The sequence below is a fragment of the Sphaerodactylus townsendi genome, linkage group LG16 (genome assembly GCF_021028975.2).
Source record: "Sphaerodactylus townsendi isolate TG3544 linkage group LG16, MPM_Stown_v2.3, whole genome shotgun sequence".
NCBI lineage: Eukaryota > Metazoa > Chordata > Lepidosauria > Squamata > Sphaerodactylidae > Sphaerodactylus > Sphaerodactylus townsendi.
In genome coordinates, this window is record NC_059440.1 from 24655862 (window position 1) to 24676525 (window position 20664).

General features: G+C 43.9%; 1 protein-coding gene across 1 annotated transcript in view; it reads left to right on the forward strand.

Moving 5' to 3' along the window:
- The window catches only part of MEGF6 (multiple EGF like domains 6), a 154350-nt gene that overhangs the window by 56595 nt on the left and 77091 nt on the right, over positions 1-20664 (forward strand). Inside the window, exon 5 of the mRNA XM_048519305.1 lies at positions 5931-6053. Coding sequence (XP_048375262.1) covers positions 5931-6053 — 123 coding nt within the window. The remainder of the gene's footprint in view (positions 1-5930; positions 6054-20664) is intronic.

Consider the following 20664-nt stretch of genomic DNA (forward strand, 5'->3'; position numbering starts at 1 on the left):
AGAACATATATTACCATCTTGGACTCATCCACTTGTCCATACCTCATTAAGATATATACTATCATGTGTCAACAGAGTGCTTCTGCTTTCTACATGGAACAAACAAATCAGTCTTTACATAAAAGAATACATAAAACTGACATTAAAAACCACAGTATTCCAAAACCAGACTGCTGGGTCATTATGCTCCAAAAAGAAAAAAAAGAGCTGCAAAGGCAGAGTTCAACATGACATGACTGAACTGAGATTTATTCAGAGCTTGCTGATTATCACCCCATGTGTTGAATCAGCGACTTCGGAACAATCAAGAATTCACAAAAAAAGTAAATTGCACAAGGTGGTGTTGAGTATGTTCCTTTTTCTGCTACCAACCACATTTCACCATTTCATGTTTCCCTTCATCACGTTTTCATTAGATTTTCCTCCCCCTAGCTTCGGATACTTCTATTTCATTCTGCCGTTCAGAAGCTCAGGAGACAAAGCATCACTTTCCCCCCAATCTAGCAGTGAACTGAAATAATAAGAAAAAAGATTAAAGGATTTTTGTGGGAGAATCCGAATGTGGGATAGAGGAAGAGGAGGGAAACCCTCTTCTTTGATCTTGAAGGTATATTAAAAGATGTGTCATGGAGATGTATTTTTCCTTGGCCTAATCTCTGGTGCCGTGTGTTTAAATATTTTATTTCTATTAGTTCCAGAAGGAAGGCTGAATCTTACTGCTTTTGACAGGGTCTTTCACTGGGCAAAGATTGTTTTTGATAGTAGGTTTTTAAATCCTTAAGCTTTTCAAAACCTAGTAAACAGGAACAAAATCCCCCAAAGGATTATATTTCCTGACCCCTTTAGAAACTCAAGTACCTTCCACAAAGTAGCCTTTTTCCTGCATTCCCCACATAAGTAAATAAATCTCAGTTACTGATGTCTGGATTGAAAACTGCATGTTTTATGCCTCTCTGAAGAATGAGTTTGCCGAGAAGGGTTCTTTCCTGTGTGCGTGGTTGGTGTTTATGGGATGTGTATGATTCTGTGTGCACAAATTGTGAAATTCCTGCAGATTTGAGACACAGCCTGGGGAAGGTAGTGTTTAGAGAAGAGGGCTATGGTGCATTAGAATTAGGGATGCCATCCTTTGGCTGACAATCCTTGGGAGTACAAGGGAATAGAGACTTTGGGGGCTACTTCCTGTTTTGAAACAAGAAGTGACATCATGACACTCTAGGTTTTTCAAAAATCTCTGTGGTGTCATAATGGCACTTCCTGTTTCAGTGGACCCAAGAATGAATGTTTGGACTTTCTTGTATGGAGTTCCACACTCAGTGAAATCTCACGGTCCTCCCGTCCCCTCGTAGGAATCTAAATCATCATTCCTCAAAAAAAAGAGGAGCCCTTCGTTTCTCCCAAGTATGCTTAGGATGAGCAGGTCTTCCATGAGACACCTGGCAGGTTGCTGGAATGATGGATTAAGAGAAATATAAACTTACGGGAATCATGTGAAGGTCTGGTGGATCTTCAGAAGTCTGCAAAGTAAAACATAGTTTTTAGCGGCAGAGGAGTAGCCAGGGGAAAGGGCGCCCTGCATCTGACAGGCCCGTCAGATCACTTTTAATGTGGATTAAGAGAACGGAAGGTATTAATTATTGGATAATCATGTGACCCTCAAGTGAGGGAGAGAGAGAGATGGAAATGTGTTCATCCATGAAGCAATACCCATGAAGCTCATTCACCCTCATCTGGGATAACTCTGCTCTGCATAGGACAAAGTTCCATTAAGTTCTCAAAGCATCCACTGTAGCCATGCATTTAGCACAGTGAAGAATGTCCCAAAACTCTGTTTTTCAAAAGATCTACCACAAGGGGTCATGATTTTTCCAAAAACAGCTATGAAAAGCAAACAAACAGTAGGGTTGACAGTTTAGGAAACAACTGTAAATAGGTATGTTTACCTAGTTGTGAGTGTTTATTTATGTATGCAAACTTTTTAATGGTAGTTTATGTATTTGATTATATATATAACTGGATCTCTCTCTCTCTCTCTCTCTCTCTCTCTCTCCAGTTACATTTATAATGTTACACACACACACACACACACACACACACCTTCAGTGAGCTAGCGTAGCATAATGGTTAGGAGTGGTGGACTCTGATCTGGAGAACTGGGTTTGTTCCTCACTGCTCTGCATGAAACCTGCTGGGTGACCTTGGGTTAGTCACAGTTCTTCAGAACTCTCTCAGCCCCATCTACCTCACAAGGTGCCCGTTGTGAGGAGAGGAAGGGAAAGAGTTTGTAAGGCACTTTGAGTCTCCTTGCGGTTGAGAAAAGCAGGGTATAAATCCAAACTCTTCTTCTCTTAGAATCTTCTAGAATCCCGCATTTGGGGATGTGAATAACTAAATATTGGTGTGGTATCTTCAAAAGCTCTGACCTGGATCACTCAAACTAACCAATCTCATCAGATCTCGAAAACTAAGCAGGGTCGGGCATGGTTAAGGCTTGGATGGGAGACCACCAAGGAAGTCCAGAGTCACTAAGCTGAAGTAACGGAAAATGACCTCCGTTCATCTCCTCAGAAATCTCATGAGAGGTTGCCAAAACTGTGTTGGGCCTTGACAGCACTCTACACATCCATTGTTCAAAGCAGACGAAAAGTCCAGGTAGCCACATTCATCCATTGAGCAAAAACCAGCAGCCTCAACAGTTTGTGAATGTGGTCTTACTTTATTTGGCTGTGGCAATTTGCACGTCTGAAGAACACCCACATATCCTCCTGAGTACTTCTCATGCAGACACGCTGACCGGGATTTCACCAGTCACTCATCTATTTGCATACATTCTTGTCCATGTAATCTCATCTCTCTAGTGACTGAACTTGGCCACAAACAGTTTCTCAAGCAAACTCCTCTCATTCAAATTTGTTTGCCAAACTGTAGATTTATATCTTGGTGACATAATATGGGTTTTGAAAGAAAATAACATCTGGCCCAACAAATTCCAGCGGGTCTAGTTACTCTTGCACAGGGCATCCTTAGCAGACTCCAGACACGCAAGTATGTGTCACTCTGAATTGCGCTACATCATAAGCTGTATTGTCTCCAGTTGTCAGTGTTCCTCATGTGAGCCTGAATATGACATAGCAAACTTGCCTTTAGTACAATGATTTGTTTAGCCCAGCACAATCCACTCAGAGGCCCTTTCCGCACCGAGTACATGAGCCTGGTGCAGTCCCGGGCCGTTCGCATGCCTCCGTGCAGCAGCCATGGAGCTAATGCAGGTCACCGATGTGCCTTCGCACATTTTTCTGTGACTCACCTGCAATGCCGTGTAGCTCTGCTGCCACTCACACACGAACCCCTGCAGCCATTCTGGCATCTTGGGATGCCTGTGTGCTCCTGCACGGCTACGCAGGAGAGAGGCAGGAAACAAGAAAAGACAAAGGTGCGTCCGACTAAAGTGCCTCCCACTTGGGGCCGTTCACTCCTGTTTGCTTGGCTGCGGCTGCAAGGAGAGGTAAAACAAAAGAATCGCTGATAGTGCGATTCTTGAAAAACCCGGGTTGAGCGGGAAAACGCGGGGCGGACTTGCATTAGGAACAAGATCTGTGTGAAGCCCCCCCCCCCCCCGGGTTTATTGGCCCAAGTGGAAAGGGCCTGACAGATAGCAGTTTTCCAAGATTGTGAGCAGAGAGCTTGCTCTTTTTTGATACTTAAGATAATTTTAACTGGAGATGCCAGGAATTGAACTTGGGATCTTCAGCATGGAAAGCAGATACTCTATCATTGAGCTGCCTCCTGTGTCCTGTGAGATAGTAGAGTAACTAGTGACTTGGATTGCCTCCAGTTAGAAATTCCCTCTGGCATTTTCCAAATCTCCTCCTGCTGCCAGTTCCGGTGAAGTCTTCCTGAACCACACATTCTTCCACAGATTCCATTTAAGTCAAATTTGATTGCGAACATAGTTTGAATCCTCAGTTTTCTTCATATGGTGAGTTCATGGGGAGTAGTGGTTACAGTGCTAGGCTGGACTAAGCAGAGATGAAATCAAGACCCCCACTCACCAGATGACGCTGGGCCAGCAATTCTGTTTTAGGGTTGTCACCTCCGGGTTGCAAAATTCCTGCAGATATTGGGGAGGATGAACCGAAGGAAGGTGTGGTTTGGGGAATGGAGGGACCTGAGCCAGGCATAATTCCTACTCTCCACCCTCCAAAGCAAGTACTTTCTCCAGGGGGCTGGATCTCTGCTGTCTGGAGATCGGCTGTAATTGTGGGAGATCTCCAGGCCCCGAATGGAAGTTGGCAACCCTATCCTCCTAACCTACATAGCCCCGACTGTAGTGAGGATGACATGGAAAAGGGGAAGAGAAAGTTGTATGCCTCTTGGGACTGCAGGAAGAATGTGGATAAGTATCTACTAGAGAGTTATGTTGGCTCCTGAGGTTTTCTTGGTAGCAATTTCTGGAGTCATCTGGTATATCTCATTTCATGGTGAAGAGGCCTTCGTTGGACAACTGAGCCAGCACAAAGGCTTGCAATTGCTTCTCACGCACTCCCACGTCTGCAGGGAGTGCATTCTGGCCCGTCAGGACAATGTCTTGTGTGCGTGTGGGTGCTTACATCCATCTCCTCGCCCTGCCCAGCCTATTTTGACAACTGAAGCAGTCTGGAACACTGTATGTTGTGGCAGGCCCGAGGGCTGGAGGCCAGACTCCTTGTCAATTGCTTCTGATCTCGGCTGTCGTCTCAAGCTACCTGTGACGGCTCAGTTCGGAGAATCAAGGGAGCCGAACGTAACGCTTGTTGCTTCATTTCAAGGCTTTTGATCTGAGCTTAGCCTCTGCGCTTGGCCAGGGGCTGTGGCGTCTCCCTGGTAAATCAACGGTCGCAAAATTGTATTTTTATTTGGAAAAAATTTCTGCACCGCTTCTCAGCAACATTAAAAAAAAAAGTCACCAGGCACAGTGAGGAATGAGAGCTGAGTAAAACAAGAAATATTCGGCTAAAGTGTTTTTAATCTTCCTTTTCCAGTACATGTGCCCGAGAAAGTTTACAATGTAAAAATTTAGAAGGTGAATCATTAAGTTATCGTAAAACCAACCCCGTGAAGACAATCAATACCATGGAAAAAAAAATGTTGAGAAGCAGCAATAAAAGCATACGGAGGGGCTGTAACATCAGTTCTGATAAAGGTCTGGTAAAATGCAATTATTTGGAGTGAGAAATATAAAAGAATGGCCAAGCAGACATTTGTGGGGAGGGTCCCTCCAAAATGAAGTGTTGCTACCCAAAAAGAATTGTTCCTTCACATCAGTGAATCTTTGAACTGAGATGGGTTTCCTCCTTCCTGTCCCTCCAGTTTTCTGGAATTTTGCTTTCTTCTGTGCCGTGTCCGTCTCCTTCTCGGTTGCACGATAACTAGAGAAATCTCTAACTTTTTCCAGTTTTGGAACTGGAATGTGTTCAGCTTTCAGTTCCCTCAGCTCATTTGCATCTCCCCGTGCATGTTGTCAATATGTACTTACACATTTGGCAAAAGAGTCTGGGAATTCTTTTGTGTGGCGTGTCAAGAGGATGACTTTAAGGAAAATTGTCCAGACAAAGAGTCTTAATGCAATCGTACATATAATTACGAATCAGACCAAGACTGACCGAACACTACAAGGCAGATTCTGCTCAAAAAAAAAAAAGGGGGGGGGTAATACTTATCTTATGAAAAGTTCCCTGCAATAAGAAAAGTAACAGAGCAGGAAGAAGCTTTCCCCTGACACTCTATTCTTTTGCTTGCGGGGATTTGTTAAAAACGTGTAGAACATTCAATAATGGTGCCTCCCAATTGCAGTTCACAGATTCAGGATTCTACCAACTTTTTCTGTCACAAGGACAGGTCGGGCCTAATTGTGCCTCAGCCATGGAGTTCTCTTTCTTCTTCTCTTTCAGATGTGAATGAGTGTGAAGCCAGGAACGGAGGCTGCGAATCCCAGTGCTGCAACACCATTGGAAGCTTCTACTGCAAGTGTCCTGGGGGGTCAAGACTGAAGGACGATGGGAAAACATGTGAAGGTACCAGCAGTCCCTTGGACTAGTTGCTGGGGTTTGGGATGCCTTTCGGTTGGCTACCTCCAGTTGAGGAGTAGCATATTAAGAAGAGTTTGGATTTATATCCCCCTTTCTCTCCTGTAAGGAGACTCAAAGGGGCTTACAATCTCCTTTTCCTTCCCCCCTCACAACAAACACCCTGGGAGGTCGGGCGGGGGGGGAGCTGAGACAGCTCTGAAGAACTGTGACTAGCCCAACATCACCCAGCCGGAATTTAGGAGTGCAGAAACACATCTGGTTCACCAGATAAGCCTCCACAGCTCAAGTGGCAGAGCGGGGAATCAAACCTGGTTCTCCAGATTAGAGTGCACCTGCTCTTAACCACTACACCACGCTGGCTCCCTGTTTGTTCTTCCCCTGCTGAAAATGCAACTGTGGAGAATCTCCACCTTTTAATCTTTTAAAAAAGAAAATAGAGCAGCATATTAGAAACCAGTGGAATTTCCCCAAAAGCAAAGCTCAAGAGCGTGCAATACGGTTGGGTAACGGAGCATGGATCTGACCTTAGATTAATCCTATACACTTGCAAAGACCAGATGGTACAGCAGCTTAACTTGGATTTCGGTTCATGTCCTATTCGGTGTCTGCTGGGTCATGTTCCCTCCACTTTTGAGCGTGAAACCTCATTAGAACTCCACCTTCCTACGAAAAAAGCTGGGCTTATAACTCAGGCGTCAGTGACTTGTAGAGACTTAAAGGCAGGAAGTATTTTCTTTCAAAAGTTGTATTGATGCTCAGCTGCACAAGACTTTTTAATGTGTGATGTCCAGATATACCGGAATATTCCACCCATGTGCAGCTACAAAGTTACTGCAGTATCTCCTTTGTTTATGAAAATAGTTTGGGGTGACTGGACCCCCCTTCCCCCCAAGAGAAACTGAGCCCCCTCAGACTTTCAAAATGATATTCCCCATAGCCTGTGAGGAAAAAAGACCCATTAAAAATCTTTTGTGTTATTTGGTCCTACGTTTGGTGAATAACTGAGTACATGTGAGTGAACTGTTTTCAAGTATATATCTATTTATAACATTCACCTCTTGTCCTTAAATCTAGACTTGTTCAAAATGCACTTTGCTGGCTGCCAGTGCATAGGGATGGTCCTGTTCCTTCGTCATGCATCTGCCCCAACTGTAAAGGAAGGCTCCAGTTTTTATATGAAAGTATAAATGGATGAGGAGAGCTGAGCCTTTCCCTTGTTTACCTCTTTACACTAAGGCCATTTCTGCACAGTCAAAATATCCCAGAGTGAGTGAGAAAAATATCCCAGTTCAGCCATGAATTTTGCACCGCTCCTGGTGCAAATGTGGGCCTGCCCCGGTGCTGCCCATGATATTTCCCTTACCCTAGGATATTCAAAAATCGCCAGTTCTTTTTAAAAATTCTGGGGTGACCCCGCTGCCATGCAAACACCATGGGAGCAGACCCAGTATATTTTCCCTGCCTTGTCACTTTTCCGCTGGTGGTGGTGGGGAGCCATTCCTTCTGTCTTTAGAGCTGGTGAGGTGTGGATCAGTTAGGAAGGGAAAAGCTGGGGGGTGGGGGGAAGCCGTTCCCTCTGTCTTTTGTCAACAGGGTAAATACAAAAGACCTGAGCCATGTGGAACAAACTGGAGTATTACCTCCCAGTCCTACCTCGGAAGAAGCAGGTGGCCATGCGGAGGCAGAAACCAGGATAAAATAACCCTGGTATGTATGATCCTGGGTCTACCTTGGTGTAACTGTGCCATGCAGAAATGGCCTAAGTTGGCCAAAATTGTCCCAGTACCACTTTCTCCCAGCACACAGAATTCTCCCAGCACACAATTTTTGATATAAAAATTAACCCATAATCCAAATCTCAATAAACGCAATGTCAACAATATCCAATCAATCTATTTCATGCTGCATTCAGGCTGTCACTCGTGAACAACAAATAACCTATGTTAACTGTATCTTTAAGAGACTTACGTTATACATGTTATATTTGGTGCTTTTGATGAGCTGTACTAAAAATTATTTATTGTTCACGAGTGGCAGCCTGAATGCAGCGTGTAATTGATTGATTGGATAAAAATTAACCCTCCACCAGCTTTATACATGAACAACAAATGTGATTTTCCTCCCCTTTATGTTCTGTTCAGAACAGTGACTGTTGGTTTTGGAGAACGTAGAAAACTTTAAAGGCAGTATGTCTGTTATCTTCTTCATTCATTGCTATGTACGTTTGAACCAAGTGCATGTTTCTTGATGGTTTTCTAGAGCTTCCTTTTCTTCTGAAGCTGGATTGTTAGCAAGTCTCTTCCACCCAGGAATGTAACGGTTCTCTGAGTTCCTGATTTGCAGCTGTGTGTTGTCTGGGATATTGGGATTGTGGTTTCAAAGAGGGGATTTTTTTTTTTACTGCCCCAGCAACATTTGGAGAAAGTTCTTCATTTTAAATCTGCCAAGCTGGATTTAAATGGATTGTTTTGCACCGTCTATTTGAGAATGAAGAGAAATGGACTGGGGAGGGAATGGCTGCTCCAAAGGCATAATTTTGTTTCCATGTGTGGCTTTAAGACAGCGGGCTTCAAACTTGGCAGATTGAGGACATACTGAGTTGCAAGCCCATGAAAGCAAACTATGTGCCATCAGTGACAGGAAGTGGGGGACTCAGAGATATGCCCTCGCTGACATCAATGACAAGAACATGGGCAGCAGGCCAAAAGAGCTGGGGTAGGAAACACCAGCCAAACACAAGGAGGTGGGCTATAGTGAGGCGCAAGCCAGTGATCTGTGTCGTGGCGGAATCATAGAATCATAGAGTTGGAAGTGACCCCAAGGGTCATCAAGTCCAACCCCCTGCAATGCAGGAACACACAATCAAAGCACTCTAGTCAGATGGCCATCCAGACTCTCTTTAAAAACCTCCAAAGAAGGAGACTCCACCACACTCCGAGGTAGTACATTCCATTTTCAAACAGTCCTTACTGTCAGGAAGTTTTTCCTGATGTGTCCATGAAATCTCTTTTCCTGCACCTTGAACCCATGACTCCTGGTCCTAGTCTCTGGAGCCACAGGAAACAAGCTTGCTCCCTCACCAACATGACATCCCTTCAAATATCTAAACATCACGTCACCTCTTGACCTTCTCTTTACCGAACTAAACATTCCCAGCTCCCTAAGAGGAATCTTCCTTGCTTTGGAGTAACCTCGCCTCACAACAGTGGCATCCAGTCTAGAGAAGCTCTCGCATTGTGTCCAGATCCCAATTCAACCTCTATTAACATGCATTGTGCCAGGACGTTGAGTCACAGTCTGTGTATGTGCTGGAGCGTTTGACACAGTGATTCAGCAACTTCAGAGTTCTCATGTAAAACTCAGCTGACCCTTCAGATTCATTGTGGGCCTGTAAATAGATCTTGACTCATCCCCAGCTTGCTTTGCAAGAGCTGCAAAAATGAGGCGTATGAAGGCCCAGCAAGATTTCCAGTATAAAATCTGCTGTCTCTTAGAGCAATAGCTCCTGCTGCAGATCTCCTGTGATCAACACAAATATATAATTAAATCAACTTGGACCGTTTAATCACCTGGATGTCTGCATTCCACATTTCTCATCCACAGGCACTCACATGTGCACATTGCTATGTACCAAGTCTGGAAATCAGAAGCCGAACAACCAGGCGTTCCTCGACACTGTCTGCAATTTGGAATGCAGAACTGCAAAATCAAAGGGGAAATTCACACGTGGGATAGACTTTGGGAAACATTCTGGTTTTGGATGAATGTAAAACCCCAGCAAGTCTTTGGGACATTTCCAGTGAGACTGCGGTCTTGGTGGTGCCAAAGGGAAGAGGCCGTGTTTCAGAGGGCAGAATTTGGCTTGCCTGCTTCCTTGGAGGTTTGGCGACTGGCTGTTAAGGTCTGGGCTGCCGCGAGTGACTAGACCCTTCCATTCCTTTGTAGAAAAATGACATTTAGACTTGGCCTCGCTTCAGTAAATGATGGCCGCCAGGAATTGCTCTGGAACCTAGAACAAGTGTGCTTTGAATGCAGGGTCGCCCCGAGACCCCTTTTCTCATTTGCATCCTCAGACCTAAACAAAACAGTCTTAAATCAGCCAACACCTCTAGAGTTCCAGTCTGTTGCAGGTCTCTGGGCAGGAGTCCCAGTGCCAAAGTAAAGTCCTTCACATGCCAGGCCTGCATAACTTCTCCTGGAGCCACATCCATAGAAAAATATTAATTTGACAAGGGTCTTTTTGCATACTGTTTTTCCTGCATGGCTCACGGGCTGCTGAGCTCCATTTAGCCAAGGGGAAAGTTTTTCGACCTTGTTGGAAGGACAGGATTCAAGTCCAGTAGCATCTGAAAGACCAACAAGATTTCCAGGATATAAGCTTTCAAGAGTCAAAGTTCCCTTCGTCAGTTGTAATATGACCTTGTCGGATAGGTCGGTGGAAATGTGGCTAGAGGGTTTCTGTGCAATTGACAAAAATAAAAGGAAGAATAAATGGGGGAAATGTATTCATCCATATCCCAAGGTGAAGTAGGAGAATACAGAATTTATTCAGATGAATCTATGGCCCCTTCCGCACACGCAAAATAATGCATTTTCAAACCACTTTCACAACTGTTTGCAATTGGATTTTGCCATTCCGCACAGCCTCAAAGAGCACTGAAAGCAGTTTGAAAGTGCATTATTCTGCATGTGCGGAATGAGCCACAGTGAAAGTCAGAGTAGGAAATTCTCTTTGTGGGTTGGACGTTCAGGAATCTAGACGATGGTATGTTTTGTATCCTTGGCTCTTCACTGTAAGTCTTTGTGTGTGCATATTGATCATGTTTTATTGGGAAAAGAAATTGCTTCCAGACTCCTTTATGCTATCAAGATGTGTGAAGCAAACAGCGTTGCCCGTCTCCAGCCAAGCTAAGCCATTTTTAATTTCCCCAGAATTCCCTAGACAAGGATTAGCCTGTTGAATGATTAAAGATTTCTTGGCACTAGGGGGAAATGAAGCATCAATTCTCCCCCTCTGTCAGTCCAAGCTATGAATCGCTGTTATGCAATTGTGACTGAGAAGCAGCGTTGTCTAGCAAGATGCCTGACCCCTATATTAGCTCCAAACTCACACTGACCCATACCTTTGACCCAAACTTACATTCACCCCACTGTTGGTTTTTAAAAAACCTTTTAAAAATACAGCTGGGAATGAAATGGTTAGGTGCTCAGAAGAAGAAGAGGAGGAGGAAGAGGAGGAGGAGGAGGAAGAGGAGGAGGAAGAAGAAGAGTTTGAATATATATTTCCCCTTTCTCTCCTATAGGAGACTCAAAGAGGCTTACTTTCCCTCACAACAAACACCCTGTGAGGTGGGTGGGGCTGAGAGCGCACGTAAGATCTGTGATTAGCCCAAGGTCACTAGCTGGCATGTGTTGGAGTATACAAACTAATCTGAATTCCCCAGAGAAGCCTCCACAACTCAAGTGGAAGAGCAGGGAATTAAACTCGGTTCTCCAGATTGGAGTGCACCTGCTCTTAACCACTACACCACTGCTGCTCTCAGAGTGGGAGGTTGTTCTTCTGAAATTGTTAATGTTGACTAAACTGGGAAATCCTGCCCATTTAATGACATCATTCCCATTTCAGCATCTTGTAAAACCATCTTAGAAAAGATTCACTTTAGTTCTAAATTATGTTTTTATGGTGGTTCATCAGATGTCTCCAGGTTTATTCCCAACAACTGGCATTCGGTGATACACTGCATCTGAGCCTGGATTCGAACATGGGTCTCTCAGATCTTGTCAAGCCATTTGACCACTACAGCAAGCTGGCAAATGCATCAAACAGCTGTGTGTTCAGATTACCATGTAAAAGATGACCAGGGGTTTCGATTGTATGTTTAAATAAACAGTACCTTAAGATTCTCAGGAAATGGTGGTGCTTTTTTTAACCACAAAGTGCCACAAAAGTAGTAATTCTCTGGAGATCCGCTGGTCTGTTTATAAAAAGAGGCAGGATAAATTGGAGTAATGACTCTGCATGCTCATTTTGTTATGATCATCAACCTTTTTATTGGCATAAGTTTAAAATACAACAGGGAGGTTGAGGAGAATCAAGTTAAAATAAGTAGGTTCGAACATTTCCAGCAGTTAAAACAATAAATAAATAAATAAACTAAAATTTGGCAACGTCTAGGGATCTCTGAGGAGACTGATCACAAAGCAGAAAGAAGGATTTAACCTTGTCTGGTGAGTTGGCATAGTTCTCAATGTATGGGTCTATATATTGTCTTCTAGATGAAGTATATAGTTCGCAATCTAGGAGGATGTGCTCGATTGTTTCAATGGCTTTTTGTGAGCAGGGACACGTTCTTTGTTGGTATGGGATCTGGAGAAATCTGCCGCTCAGGACTGCTGAAGGTAGGGCGTTCAGTCGGGCTAGCATTAAGGTACGTCGGAAATATGGTGAAGATATATTGTAAAAGTACCTTGGTAGCCCTTTACTGAAGGGAAGAGGGTGGGAGCCCTCCGGTAAAATGCCCTTCATGTATTGAGTAGAAAGCAATTGATTTTCAATGTCAAGTAGCCTTAGCAACAGAAGTTTGACTATTTGCGCTTCGTCCATGTTTATGAAGAAGTCTAAAGCGAAGCCTAACGAATTAATTTTTTTCTTGATCAGAAGACTCCAAGTGGAGAGGTAGGAATCCGAAAGCATTCGCTTTGTTAGGCTGTCCTGTTCTGATCGGAAATGGAGGTGCAGCTGCTCATTTTGTTTTGCCGTGTTAAATTAGAATCCTTATTGGGTCTTATGTACAAATCATCTGGACTTTTCAGAAGAAATGAATGTAATTGTGACATTAACGATTGTTTACGAGGGGCCAGGAGGTGGGTGGGGTAAAGGCCCGGAGTGGAGACAGATTGACTTCTTTGTTGAGGATACCCTGAGTGTGCGAGTTGTGGGTTCAAAGACTGCTACTTTGCTTGACTTGATGGATGGGGCTTGTCATGTTCCCAATGACTTGGGGCCGTGGAACTTGCTGGATATGTCCTATTTGAAGTTCCTCTTGAACAAACAGGCCAGCAATCTCCGCCGTGGGATGCAGGACAGCCTTAGCCAGAAACCACTGGGGTGCTGTGTTTTTGTTTCAGATGGGAAGCTGTGCAGAAGAACGCTTTGATCTCAACACCCCACATATTTTTGTGTGTGCGGGTTGGTATGTTATAAATTTGCTTAGGTATCATTTATTTAGACTCAATGCATACCACCAAACTGGGGAAATGGAGGAATGGGCTGTGTAAATTTCATGTTCTACCTTCTGACAACCCCTGGCCTCCCGTGTCCTCTCTTGAGATTGGGAAACTTATAAGCCAACTTAAACGAGGTAAAGCTGCTGGTCCTGACACTCTTCTTCCAGAGTTGTTTATAGTATTTAGGGAATGGTGGTCCCTTATATTGGCACGATTGTTTAACATGGTTAACCAAACAGGCATAATTCCCACTGTGTGGAGCTACTCAATTATCATCCCTATCTATAAGAAGGGTGACCCTAACAGTCCATCTAATTATAGACCAATCAGTCTTCTCTCGGTCTTGGGAAAACTTTATGCCAAATACCTCCTTGGGAAATTAACTGATTGGATTGTTGATAAAAATGTCATAGGGAAGGAACAAATTGGATTCCAAAGGGGTAAGTCAACCCTCGACCACTGCCTGGTGTTAAGTTGCTTGATAACTAAATATAAGAGGAAAAAAGAGCCCCTTGTATGCAGCCTTTATCGATCTCCTCGGCTGAGCATTTGATTCTGTTTAATAGAGAGATTCTCTGGAAGAAACTCAGCAGCCAAGGTGTAGAGCCAAGGTTGTTTGAATTAATTAAGATCCTGCACACAAAACACCTATTGCCAATGGAGATGTAACATGGAGGGATTGTTAACCCCAAAAATTCAAGTTACTAAAGGGGTAAAACAAGGTTGCTGCATTGGCTCCTACACTCTTTAAGCTCTTTATTAACCATCTAGCTTCCACCACCAAGTGAGGCCCAAGTACATAGTCCAACTCTGGACTCAACTTCCATACCCCTGCTTCTTCTGTTTGCTGATGACGCAGTTGTACTTTCCGCCTCACGCAGTCGGATCTAAGGAGAGCTTTAGAGTGTTGTATAGAATGCTGCACACTCAACGACGGTAAACTTAACTTAGATAAATCCAAAATTGTGGTATTTACCCATAAATGGAAAGCCACCAATTACATGGATAGGCCACAATGTAGTTTCGAGCAGGTGCAGTCATATATAAATACCTAGGGCTTAAGCACCTACCATCATAGGGCCTCCTGGACACTACATAGGAAGCGGTCCCTCTCCGCCACTCAATTAAGGCCCTCCCCCATTATACGCCCCCTCCATGAGACAGGCCGAGGATACAACCCTGCAGAGGTGAGACCATTTAACGCCAAAGTCAGTCAACAAATCCTTTATGCTATCCCCATCCGGATAGGGCATGGAGCAGAGAGGTTGAAAGGGTCCAGTCATACTTTCTGTATAAAATCCCTTGGCTTTGCCCCATTCTGTTCCCTATGGCCCCTGTGCTTAGAAACAGGCCAGCATCGGCTGGAAACTCTGGCCTGGTGCTGTACATTCAAGTTTTGGGCCAGGATTTGTTTTAATCGAGATGAACTGGACTATACATCCCAGGGACGCTCCATCCTCCACACAACCCAGTGGTGGGTTAAAATCGAAGCCAAACTTAATGAGTTGGGCATTTCCTTGGAGGACCTGCTAATGCTAACAGAGCAGGAGGTCTATGGAGCTATCAAGAAGAGACTTTTTGACAGAGAGTTTCAACAGATGCTAGAGGAAGCTAATAAAACCTGTTCCCCGATCTCTCTGGGAATACCTATGGATAGACTAATTGCAACCCAGTACCTTTATCTCCTGGTTGAGGCCCGGTGGCGTAGAGCAATCACCTTAGCTAGGTGTAATGCCCTGCCTTCTTCCTTTAGCCTTGACTCACCTTGGAATCCCACAAAAGAAAGGAAATGCCCTGTGTGGCATGGGTTCTGTGGAAACAGTATCTCATATGCTGTTGGATTGTCCTTTTTATGAGATAGGTAGGAAGAAGCACATAATCCCCTTCCTGCATGGAAGTGAAGGCATTACAGATAAACAGAAGGTTATATATCTTTTAAACAGCCACAACTACGAGCTGTTGGAAGCGGTGGCTAAATTTTTAAATGGTGTTATTTTAACTCGTCAGAAATTGTAAAGTTGTAAAGGCTGTTATTATCTTGCTAAGCTAATCTTAAACAATTTATATGCCATTAAAGGTATTCGAAATCGAATCGACAGGCTGAGTAAATTAGGCGGGTTTTGCTATTATTACTTAAGATCAGTGAGTTTAGACCAGGGGTAGGGAACCTGCGGCTCTCCAGATGTTCAGGAACTACAATTCCCATCAGCCCCTACCAGCATGGCCAATTGGCCATGCTGACAGAGGCTGATGGGAATTGTAGTTCCTGAACATCTGGAGAGCCGCAGGTTCCCTACCCCTGGTTTAGACTGATGTAACTGGGCGAAAGAATACCCCTTCCGTTCCTCCTCTCTGCCAGCTACTAATCTGTAGCTGGGAGATGGAAGAGGGCTGTTCCAGTTGCTGAAATATTGGGATGAATTCTTGCGTAGAGGGAATTTCTCTCCACTAGCTTGGTTTGGAGATGGACAGTGCAGTCTGGAGCAGAGTTAGACCCTTCTAAGTCCATTGAAGTCAGTGGGCTTACAAGTGTGTAACTCTGTTTAGTATTACACTGAGAACTGCCTTTTGCTTCTTGCAAATTTTTTGAGTTTTCTGGATGACTGAGTGTCAAAGTCAGTGCGAATTCGGTTTGATGAAACTAACCATTTATGTAAGCGATTCCATTCATCCCAATCAGAAGTCAATAAATCTGCCTCATGCAACCATGCAGTTAATTTGGTGGCCATGGCCCAGAAGCTCTGCTGAAAATATCACTTGGAAGTGCAATGCTGATGTTCGCACCACAAGTTCCAGGATCATGGTTAGTAGAGGTGACTGCCCACTTGTACCTGTCTCTGTGCTTCTCAACTAGGATGGTTTTATGCTGATTGTTAGAAAGCTGGCTAGATAGATAGCTAGATAGCTAGATAGCTAGATAGCTAGATAGATAGATAGATAGATAGATAGATAGATAGATAGATAGATAGATAGATAGATAGATAGATAGATAGATAGATAGATAGATAGATAGATAGATAGATAGATAGATAGATAGATAGATCCAATGGCCAGTCATCAACAATAAAAAGAAAGATACAAAAAATAGATACAATTCAACTAGTTCTGGTGGGTTTTCCAGGCTATGTGGCTGTGGTCTGATGGATCCACCAGACCACGGCCACACAGCCCGGAAAACCACCCAAACCAGTTGAATCCGGCTGTGAAAGCCTTTGACAATACATAGATACAATTCAGTCAGATAACCAATTCCTAAAACCTGACATTTCTACTTAATCACCACACCATTCACAAGCAATGTTGATCTATTGCATCCTTTAGCAAGGAATTATGCTTTTTATAGATTAGATAACGAAATTTCGCAACCCGAAATGAATGCTTGTAACAAACGTGTTCTCCCAATTGCTGCGATTTTCCATGTTTAATTGGCAAACAAGGCAGGTGACAGAAGCTCTATTGAAGCCGCAGACCTTTAATTATCATGGGAACAGGAAATTGTGGGAAAGGCAGTTTACTGAAGTGCAAAGAATTATTTGTTCTCCTAGTATAGCTGCCGTTTGCTCTTCTTTAAGAATAACTGGCAGGTGAGCTAATTTATGTACATAAATAGGGATTCCCTGGTCTCAGGACTTGTCTTGAAATTTCAGCATCTTAGCTTATTTTTGAAGGTCATCCACTGCAGGAACACAGGCAGGGTAGAACCAATGGGTACCCCACTCCACCCCACCTGGAGCACTGATAGACCTTACCACATTGTAATGTTGGACTAGGGCAGGGGTAGGGAACCTGCGGCTCTCCAGATGTTCAGGAACTACAATTCCCATCAGCCTCTGTCAGCATGGCCAATTGGCCATGCTGGGAGGGGCTGATGGGAATTGTAGTTCCTGAACATCTGGAGAGCCGCAGGTTCCCTACCCCTGGACTAGGGGAATTTCAGAGGCCCCTTCCGCACACGCAAAATAATATGTTTTCAAACCACTTTCACAACTGTTTGCAAGTGGATTTTGCTATTCCGCACAGCTTCAAAGAGCACTGAAAGCAGTTTGAAAGTGCATTATTCTGCATGTGCGGAATGAGCCAGAGAGTCTGTGAAACATTACCCATCTACTATAAGGGTTATGGTGCTTGACTATGGTCTGGCAAACCTGGGTTCAAATCCCTTACAGTTATGAAGCTCGCTGGGTATTCTGGAACCTAACCCACTCTACAGGGTTGTAGTGAGCATAAAATGGAACGGGAACCAATTTAAGCTTCTCGGAGGAAGGGTGGAGAGAGATATTTCCTTGGTGAGTGTATATTTGATGGCAAGGCAGGTACGCAGCCATTTATTAAGAGAGGTTCTAGTTGATTTCTTCTGAAAAGAGGCTCGAACAGCCCCCGGCAAATGCCTTTGGAGCCTGTTTGCCAATGGAGAACTTGGAGCAGAAAACGGGCGTGATCGCGTGTAAGCCATGTCGGTTCTGTGGTTGGCTGCAAGCATCCTGGGACCCGTCTTCATTGTTTGCTCTTAGATTTATAAGTAGTAGGTTGGAGATTGACGACCCAAAAGAATGAGAGAGGTTGCCAGCTATTCCCCCCCTCCCGACCACACACCTGAGATGGGATGTGTACCCACAAGAAAGAGGCAGGCGTCTCCCTCTGTGAATGTCGCAACTGACTGGTGTTGCTTCAGCAAAGGAGCGTTGCAAATGGAAATGCAGATTCCCCAGATGTGTGGAATATTGGTAAAGCAGAGAATGGTGTCATTCACTTCTTTGTTTAATCTCCTTTGATGACTCGAGGAGGGTGTCAAATCAACTCGTTTTGCTTAGATCTTGGCGAGAGCTGCTGGGTCAGGCCTTTCCCAGCGTTTTGACCATTGTCCAGAGTTTGAAAGCACACCTACGCACTTGAGGTTTACGGCACCATGTGACACTCCTTGGGCCATAATTGACAACTCCGCAAAAACAACCACAACAGAAACCACTGAGTGGAAACCAACAAATGAAAACGGGGAACAAACTTGAGTTTGTACCACATTATATGCTTCCTTTCTTTTGGGAAGGTGTCTTGAAAAAAAAAGTGCCATATGGGCTCAGCTGACTGTATTGGACCCTCTCAGAGCTACCTAAACATGTCCTTACATGTTGTAATATGTAGAAATCATTCTTGGCACCCTTGCAAAAGTGAAATTCTCAGGTTTCTTTATGGAGGAAGGCTGGAGAGCTGCATTGGCATCGTGCCAATTTATGTTTTCAGTATAAAAATATTGGTCCAGATCCTTTCTATCTGACCGGAGACAAGAATCTAGTCTCCACAAGGGCTCATTACTTGGTAGATAAATGCAATCTGCATAGAAGGTTAAATTTCAAGATCTAAAGCTCTATCAAATCACCATTTAAAAAAAAAATTTAAGCTCGTTTGGATTGGCAATTGTCATTCATCTGCTGGGAGTCTTATAAGAATGCTTTAACACACTGGGAAATGGATCCCTAGAGGGAGGGCAAGTACTCCGTTGAAATTCCTTTAGTATTATAGGTCTCGTCCTCATGAATGTCAACAGGCCCCTAAAACGGTGATTAATGTCCTAGAAACCGCATCCAAGAAGAGACAATAATTTCTTGGTGATAGTAATATCTTGCCAGATGGAAATCCATTCGTAGAGCGTTGTCAGCTGAATGAAGTTAGTTGACAAGGAGGCCCGCGACTGGTCCAAGCACAATATACTTGCATGAATAGAGTTCACTGCTTTTCCAAAAACACTGTGCTCTAAATGGGGTTGTTTTTTCCAAAAAGGCAAATTTGATCCTGTTGGCAAGTCCTCTTTCATGTGTGTGTTGCTAACGGCAATATTTGAGGATGCAGTCAGAATCGATCCCATTGAGAGGAATTCAGCGGACGTCTACTAGGGGAGTGTTTAGTGCACACCAAAATTGGTTGATGGTTTTATGCAATCCCTTACGAAAAAGAAAAAGAGTTTGTTTTTATATCCCACTTTTCTCTATCTTTAAGGAACTCCCAAAGTAGTTTACAGTCATCTTCCCTTCCTCTCTCCACAGCAGACACTTTGTGAGGTAGATGGACCTAAGAGAGTTCTGAGAGAACTGTGATTAGCCCAAGGTCACCCAGCAGGCTTCATGTGGAGGAGTTGGGAATCAAATCTGGTTCTTCAGATTAGAGTCAGTCTCTTTGTTCAGTGTTCCAAACACTTGGCCTTGTACTAGAAAGGCTAAAAATGTACTTTCAAAGGGTTATTTCATTTTTGACTCTTTTTTCCTAGAAGCAAAACTCATAAAGTATAATTAGGTTTTTCGAACATTTCATAACATGGTGTTACAGAAGAAAGAAGAGCATTCCCTTCAGAACTGTAGCATTTTCGTGGTCGTCTTTGGCCATGGTAAAATTCCAAATTAAAATGGGTGGTTTGGAGTGTAATGAATCTCTCCAAATGGTATAAGGGGAACTGGAGAAGATGTCAGGAAGGAAAGAGCAGTTTTATTGGGATCTAATGTACATTTCTGAATGAAAAGAGGCTTGCAACCCTTGAGGCTGGTCTGAATCAAAATTACTTCTTAAGATTGCTCCATTCAACAGATGAAAATCTATTGGTGTTCCATGGCCTGAAAGACATTTGACTTGTCTCAACCAGGGCCAGGGTTTTTCTGACCTTGCTTGCCACTTTTTTTGCGTTTCCCTCTTCAGTCTACAGTTATTTCCCTAGACCTGGTCAATTTCATGTGAATTTTTCTTCAGCATTAAAAACAAGTAAATGGGAAGGAAGGAAGGAAGGAAGGAAGGAAGGAAGGAAGGAAGGAAGGAAGGAAGGAAGGAAGGAAGGAAGGAAGGAAGGAAGGAAGGAAGGAAGGAAGGAAGGAAGGAAGGAAGGAAGGAAGGAAGGAAGGAAGGAAGGAAGGAAGGAAGGAAGGAAGGAAGGAAGGAAGGAAGGAAGGAAGGAAGGAAGGAAGGAAGGAAGCTCTTCTGATTTTTCTGAAATGGTGGTCCAAAGAGTTAAATGAGCTGCTGTAGTGTGGGTACAAGAAGGCGAGAAGGAGCGAGAAAACCTGAAGAAACCTTAACACATATGGATCTCCTTTGCTTTCCCTGCAATGGGACAGAAAAAAGTCTCATTTTAAGAGCTTTCAAAAACTGTGTGGATTCTCTGATCTGAGAGCGTGGTATGTTCCAAAGAGGGGGAAATGTGTGCATAACCGAGAATCCAACCTGATGGGAATGGGGTAGGTGGGGCTGAGAGATGGGAATGTACTGATGGGAATGTACACTTAATGTGATGAAGACCGCAAGTGCATAAATGGCTTTGGGCTCATGAAAGTTCACACTGCAATACATTTCACTGATCTTCTATTTAATCCTATTGGACTAGGTTGGACTC